The sequence below is a fragment of the Herpailurus yagouaroundi genome, unplaced genomic scaffold (genome assembly GCF_014898765.1).
Source record: "Herpailurus yagouaroundi ecotype Mexico unplaced genomic scaffold, PumYag 200, whole genome shotgun sequence".
In the NCBI taxonomy this organism is placed as follows: domain Eukaryota; kingdom Metazoa; phylum Chordata; class Mammalia; order Carnivora; family Felidae; genus Herpailurus; species Herpailurus yagouaroundi.
The window spans coordinates 3994162-4003536 of NW_024412431.1; the positions used below are offsets into that span (position 1 = coordinate 3994162).

At 60.6% G+C, this 9375-nt stretch overlaps 1 protein-coding gene and 1 long non-coding RNA gene across 10 annotated transcripts in view; one reads left to right on the forward strand and one right to left on the reverse strand.

The window, feature by feature from the left end:
- HOOK2 (hook microtubule tethering protein 2) overlaps nt 1–8049 on the reverse strand; it is a 16315-nt gene extending 8266 nt beyond the window's left edge. For 4 of the 9 annotated variants that reach the window (XM_040450039.1, XM_040450037.1, XM_040450044.1 and 1 more), the window contains exons 1-18: nt 7903–8049; nt 7300–7385; nt 7158–7230; nt 6167–6217; nt 5928–6060; nt 5759–5826; nt 5346–5408; nt 4950–5030; nt 4702–4862; nt 4473–4613; nt 3035–3236; nt 2638–2748; nt 2442–2529; nt 2031–2100; nt 1181–1342; nt 998–1085; nt 901–906; nt 765–799 (exon numbers count right to left, since the gene is read on the reverse strand). In XM_040450039.1, the coding sequence (XP_040305973.1) occupies nt 765–799; nt 901–906; nt 998–1085; nt 1181–1342; nt 2031–2100; nt 2442–2529; nt 2638–2748; nt 3035–3236; nt 4473–4613; nt 4702–4862; nt 4950–5030; nt 5346–5408; nt 5759–5826; nt 5928–6060; nt 6167–6217; nt 7158–7230; nt 7300–7385; nt 7903–7947 (1664 nt within the window). In that variant the 5' untranslated portion in view covers nt 7948–8049. Of the gene's footprint in view, nt 1–764; nt 1086–1180; nt 1343–2030; nt 2101–2441; nt 2530–2637; nt 2749–3034; nt 3237–4472; nt 4614–4701; nt 4863–4949; nt 5031–5345; nt 5409–5758; nt 5827–5927; nt 6061–6166; nt 6218–7157; nt 7231–7299; nt 7386–7902 lie in introns of all 9 variants that reach the window. The other 5 variants (XM_040450040.1, XM_040450045.1, XM_040450041.1 and 2 more) reach the window with 4 other exon arrangements.
- Nucleotides 5943–6916, forward strand: LOC121014040 (uncharacterized). The gene is made up of 2 exons (XR_005783023.1): nt 5943–6030; nt 6755–6916. It is a non-coding gene; the product is annotated as an uncharacterized LOC121014040 (long non-coding RNA).
- Nucleotides 8050–9375: the final 1326 nt, after the last annotated feature.

Consider the following 9375-nt stretch of genomic DNA (forward strand, 5'->3'; position numbering starts at 1 on the left):
GGGCAGAGAGAGAGAGGGAGACACAGAATCGGAAACAGGCTCCAGGCTCTGAGCCATCAGCCCAGAGCCCGACGCGGGGCTTGAACTCACGGACCGCGAGATCGTGACCTGGCTGAAGTCGGACGCTTAACCGACTGCGCCACCCAGGCGCCCCAAGTTTACTTTAATTTTTACTAATCTCTGCACTCAATGTGAGGCTCGAACCCATGACCCTGAGATCAGGAGTCACAGACCCTACCAACTGAGCCAGTCAGGAGCCCCCAGTTTAGGTTCTTTCTTTTTTTTTTTTTTTTTTTTGTGAAAAAAGTGGGCACCTGGGTGACTCAGTCGGTCGGTTGAGCGCCCAACTTCGCTCAGGTCATGATCTCACAGTTCGTGAGTTCGAGCCCCACGTCGGGCTCTGTGCTGACAGCTCAGAGCCTGGAGCCTGCTGAGGATTCTGTGTCTCCCTCTCTCTCTGCCCTTCCCCTGCTCATTCTCTGTCTCTCTCTCTCTCTCTCAAAATAAATAAACATTAAAATAAAATGAAATGAAAAAGTAAAAGTCGACAGTCATTTGGTCATGCTACCTTACTGAAACTCCCTCCATGGCTCCCCATTGTTCCCCCGAAACAGTTCTTACTCCTTCCCTTGGCTCATGAGACCCTACTTGATCTGAACCTTCTATGTTTTGGCTTACTGCTTCTCCTCATAAGACACCCAGTGTCCCCCGCACCTGTGCCCCAGACTTTCCTCCCACCCGAGTGCCCTCCCTCTGGGACTCACAGATGCTCCTCCAGCTTCCTCTTCAGTAGGGTGGACTGGGGGAGAGAACAGGCACTGGGTGAATGGGGGGTCCAGGCGTCCCAACTCCATCTTGGGGTGAGGGTAGAGGGTGCCACCCTGGGCCCACGGTACTTACGATGGACTGCAGGGGGCATCGAGCAGCAGGGAGGAGAGAGAGGAGGGTTACTGGGGGGCACGAGGGAGGGCCAGGCAGGGAGGAGGTGGGCACTCACATCCTCTGTCTTGCCCCCCTGCTCTTGCAAGGCCTTCTGTAAGTCCTCCACCTGGGCCCGCAGCTCCAACAGCTGCTGCTGGTTCAGCCTGCAGGAGTGCGGGGCCGCTCAGTGCCTGCGCCCGCCCTCCGCCCCGCACCCCACGCCCCCTCCACGCGGACCCCCCCCCCCAGGGGTCCTCACCGCAGCTGCGTCTCCAGCCCGTGGCGCGCGCGGTTGGCCTCCTCCAGGTGGCGCTGCAGCTCCTCCTGCCGCTCCCGGTAGGCCGCCTCCTGCTGGCACAGCTGCTTGTTCTCCAGCTGAAGCCGCAGGAGCGTCTCCCTGCCGACCGGGGAGTGAGCAGGGCTGGAGACAGGTCAGCCCGCAGGCCTGCCGGGGCTCTGGCGGGGAGACTGGGCGGACAGGGCTAGCAGAGGGACAGAGCCCCGGGGAAGAGCCCCGTTAGATCCCAGGGAAGGGTCAGAGTACTGGGGACCCGGCCTAGGCGTGGGTGGGCAGAGCGCTGGGGAACCAAAATGGGCGGGGTTTTGAGATGGGCCTGGGGGTGGAGCCAGGCGAGGGCGGGGCTACAAGAGCAGGTTAGAACCTTCCCAAAAGCAAGACTGCGGGAAAGCAAGACGCAGAAAGGGGAAGAACTGGGGTGGGGGAGTTCATCGGGGCAGGACAGAGGGCACTGCACCTAACAGGGTCTACACTGAGGACAGGGCTATGCCCTGGGGGCAGAGTCCGACGGTGAGCAGGGCTGAGGGTAGGATTTTTTGGTTCGGTGGGTGGAGCCAGATGGGTTGGACCTAATTTGTGCAGTGAGGATGGATCCCGGAGAGGCAAGCTGGGGCTAGAGGGCTTGCCTCTAGGCAACAGGGCTAGAGCTCCGGCCAACTAAGGGCAGAATTAGGAGTGAGTGGGCCTAGGAGCCAGGGGAGGACTTGGGAACCCAACACAGCAGGCCAGGCTAGTAGTAGGTGCCTGCACTGGGGGCGGAGCTGAGGGTGAGCTCTGGGTGCAGCTAGACCTCGGAGCGACCCCAGGATACCTCAGCTCCGCAGGTAGGATCTCTGCTGCCAAGTTTTCCACAGCTGGTGAGGTGGGATCCAGCGAAGGGTCTGGAGAGTGTGAGAAATGTCTTCAGGTTGCTGCACAGCTCCTGCCCCCATGCCTAGGGTTCACTTTCCAAGAGTCATCTTTGAGGACTCAAGTTCGACCAAAAGACTGGGTTAACATAAGCCTCACCCCCCAACCTGACAGCGGGCGGTGATGCTTGCCCCCAGTTTGCCCTGATCCCCGGGGACGGCCCCTGCCATTTCTTTCCGTTCTAGCCTGTCTCCGAGGTGGCTTAGATCTGCCCCCGGCCTGGACAAGGCCTGGGACACCTTTTCTGTCTGCCCTAACGGCACCTTAGGCTACCCGCGCCCCAGGCCCTTAGGATGACAGGCCTCCAACTCACCGGCCTGGGTCAGCCCCCGAGGCTGCAGCTGGGCGCAGCGCAGCTCCTCATTGGCCTCCCGCAGGGAGTCCCGCTCTGCCAGCAGCCGCTGGAGGGACGGGGTGCAAGACGCCACTTGAGGCAGGGTTGGCTTCCTGGGGATTGGGCTATGCTAAGATGGACAGGGTGGGGCTTGGACGCGGGACTTCAGCCTCACCTCCTTCTCCTTTGTCACCAACTCATACTTTTCCTCCAGGTTTCGACACTCGAATAGCCACTTCTCGGCCTTCATGGCCTCCTCCTGTCGCTGGCCCTGAAGTTCCTGAACCTGAACACCGAGGAGGGGTGAGAAAGCGGGGTTTGGAGGAGGGGCAGGGACTGAATACAAGGTGAAGGCATTGGGCCCCGCGGGACCAGACCCAGCGAACTTGGAGGGGCGGGGCTTACAAGCCTAGGGAGGAGCTGGCCTGCCTGAAGGGCGTTACCTACATATAAACGAGGGGGGAGGCTAGGGGCTCAGCACCACGCTGAGGGCCCACCAAAGCGAAAGGGGCGAGGGGTCCAGCGGCCTAGAGCACCACGCCCTCCGGGCTCCGCCCTGATCGCTGCCGCACCTGTCGTCGCTGTGCCTCGAGCTGGGCACGCAGTGAGCCGGCCCGGCGTAGCTCGTCCTCCAGCTGCCGCGTGCGCTCGGCATGGCCCGCGTTACGCTCCTCCAGCTGCCGCACCTGCCGCCTCAGCTCCCGCAGCTCACCCAGGCGGCGCCGGCAGCTGCTCAGCGTGGCCTCCAGCTGCCCGGCACGCTCAGAGGACTGCCTGGGGGAGGAGGCAAGTCGGGAGAGGAGGCCTGGGTCTGCGGTCAAGGTTCAGCTTGGATCTGAGGACCACACCCCCCCCCCCCCCCCGGGTAGGGGAAGGTGTCATGTCACCTGGGGATGTAGGGGTTCAAGGTGGTGGATCATGAGGGTCAGGAGCCAGCCAGGGCCTGGTGTTTTTTTTTGGGGGGGGGAGGGGTCTTTAGGGGGCGCAGAGGGAGCCCTAAGTATCAATTGTTAGCCCAGGGTCATAATCAGGGTTCCTCAGGGGTGGGAGTGAATAGAATGACTGAGGCGTTACAAGGGGAATGATGGGGCCCAGAGGCTCTGAGGAGCCCTCAAGGACACTTTGAGGTTACAAGGTGGCTATGGGATCAAATGAAGGCACGGTGAGGTCCTTCAGGGCAGAGAGCTATGTGGTCCTTTAAGATGCAGTAGGGATTCTCTAGACACTCTAACATTACAGGGGTGCTGGGGTAACAGGAGAGCCTTTAGAGGTTACAGAAGACACAGTGAAGTCGAGGGAGTGGGTGTTGGGGGGACCCACCAAGTGCTTTGGGATTGCAGGCGTGCTGTGGAGTCACGAGAAGGAAATGTCCTATCATGAGGGGCACAGATGGGTGAAGAAGGGGGTGGCAAAGTTATCGCATTTGGGGTCCTGGAGGGCACAACGGGATCCTGGGGCGTGATGGCCCCTGGCCAGCACTGGAGCAGGGGCGGGGGGCTGGTAGCTGGGGTCGTGGGGATGCTACAATGTCTGGGGAATATAACGTGGGCTCAAAAGGGCACACTCTGAGGTCCTGGGGGGCACCATAGAAGCAGGGATCTTGGTGGCACCCAGAGGACATGGTGGAATCCAGGATGGTGTGGTGGGGTTCAAGAGCTGGGCCTGGGGGCGGAGCCAGGCAAGGGCGGGGCTACAGGGCAGGTTAGAACATTCCTAAAAGTGAGGCCGTGGGAAAGCAAGATGCAGAAAGGGCAAGAACTGGGGTGGGGGAGTTCATCCTTTATGAATGTTCTAACCTGCTCCTGCGGCCTTGCCCTTGCCTGGCTTCCCCCACCCCCACCCCCACCCCCAGGCCCAGCTCAAAACTCCGCCCACTGCACCATCACTGTGGAGTCTAGGGGACACTGGGAGGGTTCACCGGGCATTTGGGGGGTTTTGAGGTACTATGGCATCAGAGGGACGCTGCGGCAACGACAGTAGGCAGGGGGGACCCAGGGGCCCACCACTCACCGCAGCTCGTCCATCTCATCCTTCAGGGCCTGCGCCTCCTGGGCCAGACTGGTCAGTGCCTGGTTCCGCTGCTGCAGCTCAGAGACCTCCCGCTCCAGCTCGGCACAGTGCAGACGCTCATCTTCCCTGCCGTTTTCCAGCCTGGAGGGGTAGGGAAGGAGGGGGCACTCGAGGGGGCTGGGCCCACGCCAATCCCCTGGCCTGGGGCCCAAACCCCGGCTCGCCGCACCTGAAGTTCTCCTCCTGCAGCTGCTCCAGCTGGGACTGCAGCAGCAACAGCTTCTTGGCAGTGAGGCCAGTGGCACCCTCACCCTCTGGCCGGCCCACCCGTTCCCGAAGCACCGCGTTCTCCTGTGCCAGGCTCTGCTTCTCCTCGGACAGGAGCACCAGCTGCCAGCAGGAGGCGCAGATGAGCTGGAGTTTGGAAGGGAAGGAGGCAAGCAACCCGCGCTCCCTCTCCGCCAGCCTCAACCTCACCTGCCGCTCCAGGTCCAGACAGTGCTGCCGCAGCTCATCCCCCTCATCGGCCTCCTCACTCAGGAAGTAGTACCTTCGGGACTGGGGAGGAGTGGGGGGGGGGGAGCGGGGAGGGGCAAGGAAGTCAGGAGTCCACGGGAGGAGACTGGGGGAAGGGAGGCTGGCGTCTCTAGTGGCAGAAAGGAGCCAAGAAACTCTCAAGATCCAAGGGAGGGCTCGGACCCCAGGGGACTCAAGGAAAGGTGATGTGGGGACACTGGTGACCTGGCGAGGGAACAGGCTAGGACCCTGAGGGATCGAGGTGGTTTACACACGTAAGGACAAGTTCCTCCTCCTTAGGCAGCCCTGAGAATCAGTGATGGATTTGGGCCTTTAACAAGGTCCCCCGCCTCTTACCTGGTTATCAAAATTCCCATATGTTTCTGGTGACAGGGAGTCGGGGGTGTCTTTGGTCATCAGCTGGAGCAAGGTGGGAGGACAGTGAGATGAGCTGGGCCCTCTGAGTGTGGCCTTTAAAGCTTCTACAATCCAGCCTCCGGACCTCTCAATCCTCCTGCGCCCAAAGCCAGTTCTCCCCAATGACCCCTATCTAGAGGCTGCCCTCCCGCAGTGTATCCAGCAGGGAGGCTGGGTCCTTTGAGGGTGCTAAATGGTGACTTCGAGCTGGCAGACACCTGAGACAGGGGCATCTGGCCAACTGAGTTCCAGGAAGAGCCCAGAACTTACCAGGGCAGAGCCCATGCCCAGTTGCCTCTGCCCTGATGTCTCCTCCCCTGAAGCTCCTTGCCACACTGGGCACCCCCACTTACCTCCTGGATGGCTTCCATCACCACATGCTGAACTGACTCCTCCAGCGTCATGATTCTCTGGATGTGCTCTGGGGATCAAGGTGGGGAAGACTGAAACGTGGGGGTACGGGATGAGGAGGATTTTCTCAGGTTTTCCCCTGGGGATCCTCTAACCACCCCCCCCCCATACCCTGCTTTTTCTCGCAGCTGATGGCACAGCCAAGCACCAGCTGAAGCAGCTTGCCAAGCTCTTCTGGGTCAGAGAACTCGCCAATGAGGCTCACGTCTGGAAGGTGCTGCTCCAAAACAGGATGCCCCAGGACCTGAGGACAGGGGGGTAGGGGTGCAAATAGGGGGCATTGGGGCTCACCAACACCCATCTCCTCCCAACCCAACCCCAGCTCCTAAATTCTGTTTATGGTTACTCACATCCTGGGAGTACTCCAATAGGCTCTGTAAGATTGTCTTCAGATTGCTAACCTAGGGAGGTGCAAGGAGTTGTGTCCAGGGTCCCAGAGCCCCCCCAGAAGGAGCCGAGCAGCCCCCACTCTGAATCTGTCGGCCCCAGCCTTTTTTTCTCTGCCTCACTTCCCAATTCCTGGTCATTTCATCCCTGTTTGGTACCATCCTCTGTCCTCCCTCCTAGGGGCGACCTGTCTAGTGGCCTGCCTTTCTTGTTCACATGTCCCCAGAATCCAATCACGTCTCACCACCTGCCCTGCCACCTTCTGGCCCTAGCCATTTTCATCTGTCACTTGGATTATTGCACCAACCGGGTCTCCATTTCCACTCTCGCTGCCTACTCTGCATTCCTCTCCAAGCAGCCAGGGGGAGCTTTGTTAAATCCCAAGCCAGGTTGTCTTTCCTCTCTGCTAAAATCCTTCCTTGACTTTGCGTAGCACTTAAAATAGAATCCATCTCCCTGCCCCAGCCTGCCCCGCTCCTGATGACCTCATCCACCATTTCTGCCCCCCTTGTTTTCTATTCTGACCTCCCTGCCTTTCCTCGATACACCAGGCTTCTTCCCAACCTTGCACTGGCTGTTCCCGGTGCCTAGAACCCTGTTCCTCCAAATTTCACATGGAGATCAGCCCATCGGGGCCAACCACCCGCCCAGCTGCCCTCTCTCACGGCCCAGCTTTTATGGTCTTCGTAGAACTTATTGCCACTGGAAGTTTATGTTCGTGTGTGCAGGTTTTTGTCTGTGTCATTCCTTGCGGCACACCCAGGCCTGCTCCATAGGAGCATGAAAGAAGAGAGTTGGCTGGTCACCAGACATCTGTCTCTCTTCCTGGCCAAGTTGTCTGTGCATCACCCAGGACGTGTGTCTGGCTGACCCATCACCCAGGACATGTCTAGCTTAGCCTTCCCTGATGATCTCTTCACCAGTCTGTCCCCCAGTCATGAGTCCACCTGTCACCTTCAGCCTCCAGTTGGGACCCGGGTCCTCTGAGATGCCCTGGAGCCACGTCTCGTTGAACCAGGAAGGATCTCTGGGGGCGAGAAGGTGGGATGAGCTGCTGGGGAACCCTTTCGGGACCCTCCCCCTCAGCCCCACTCACATCTGGTTCAGCACATAGGCTATGGCGAGGCCACTGCTCAGGTCCTGGGGGCTGGTACAGGGGGACGGGACATGGAACGTCTGCAACTGGGGAGGAAGAGGAAAGGGCAATGGGCAGTTAGGGCCTGGGAAAAATCGAACCACTCCTCTTTCGCTGACTTTCCCGGTCAGCGGGAACCTCACACGGTTGGCGGTGACTGCTCTATGGCTTTCGCAAACCAGCTCCGCGGAGGAGTGGCCACAGCTCACCTGGGACTGGAGGGGGCGTGGCCTCACTTCACTTCTGGTCTACAAACCCCGCGCCACCGGGCCAGGGGAGAACCACGAGTCACCTGGTCCCCACAGGCCCCACGTGACCAGGCCAGCGCACCTGTGCCCTCACCCACGTGACCCAGCCGCGAAGGGGCGGGGCCTCACCTGTTCTTTCCACGCAGACCTGCCACGTGACAGGAGCGGGTGCTCAGGCCAGAGTCCAACCGCCCTGCAGGCCGAAGGCCCTTTCCTCCTCCCAGCCCCAGAACAGAAGGGTAGAACGAACCAAGGCCAGGGCTCCCAGGCGAGAAGAGCGGGCGCATACCTGGCCCTGGCCCCGCCCCCGACCTACCCAGGTGAGCAGAGACCCGCATAGCTCGGCCTTGTCCACGCTCATGGCTCCCGATCGGATTCGACCTCGGCCGCGGAGCCCCGCCACCGCAGCCGCCTTCTGATCCGCCACCAGCGAGCACCCGCAGCCCCGACCTCCCGCTCGGCCTAGAGCGCCGCCCCGCCCCGCCCCCTAGGCGCAGGCCCCGCCCTAGACACGTGGTCTCCACCCCGCGCCCGATCATACCTCCAGTTCCGCCATCTTGGATCCGGGCAGCACTTGGGCGCCCGCCCTGCCGCTAGGGGTCAGTCTGGGCCAAGCTTGCATATGCCTAGCGCAGACCCGCTACCCCTCCTCCTTGGCTCTTTTTGGCAGGGGGAGGGTAGCGGAGACCTCAGGATAATTCCTCAGCTTGTGAGGCGGAGCTATCCCACCCTGTTATACGGGCTTTTTCACGTCCTCTCTCTTCAGCTGGAAGGAATTCTGGCCCCTAACCACCTTATGATCGGAGCCTTTATTTGCGCGGGGAAGAGGCAGGCCGTAACACATCCTATGAACTTCGAGGAGAGCTCCTAAAGGGGGTCTTCCCAAGTCACCACTTGGGAGTCTTGCCTCAGGGGTAAACGGGACACGAGCGTGATCCTAGGTCGAGGGCAGGATGAATCAGCTGGACTCAGGTCTTGGGTGAGGTACAGACACACTTGCCCAGTCTGGATCCACTTCCACAGAGCTTCTCCTGCACCACCCTCCCCAGCCCCGAACCCCTTAGGTCCTCCGGCTTCCGATCGCAGGACCTGACCTCCCTGGTGCCCCAGGCCCACCAGGGGGCGCGCAGACTGCAGGAACGCAGCCTGCGGGGAAGCAACGTGCCTTTTCTGAGACCCCGCCTTGGCGGTGGAGGGGGCTCAAAGGAAAGCGATAACAATAGTATTTAATAAAATCGCAGTCACCATTTATTGAGTGTCTACAGTGTGCAGCCGCTGCGCTAAGCGATTTAAATACATAGGCGGCTGAAATCTCCCCATGACTCTAGGTGGCAAGAGCTGTTTCAATTCCTGGTCGCAGGAGAGTTAACAGAGGTTCTAAGTGGCTTTGGGAGGGTGGGGGGTGGGGGTAGTCCTGGCCCGCAGCCTTTGGCGCCAGAGTACCCCCGGCAGCTCCTCTCCCACGAGGCGGGCAAGGTAATGACCAGTAATTAGAGGTTATTAGCTGTACCTGGAGGGAGGGGCGGGCTCTGCTTTGGGGGTGGGTCTAGGTCTGAGGGGAGGGGCGCTGCTCTCTCCAGCCCAGAGTTTGGCACCCGCGACCCTGTCCTGGAGCGGGTTGATCAGGATGACAGGAGCCGCCACGCCGCGTCACAGCAGCCCAGTCACTGTACCATCAGATACCCAGTTACAGCCCACTCAGAAGCGCGGCCGCACGCACGCAAGGGCCTCCCGGGCCCGTCTACACCCCCATATCTCCTTCCCGCGTTGTTTTCGGCCTCCAACCCCT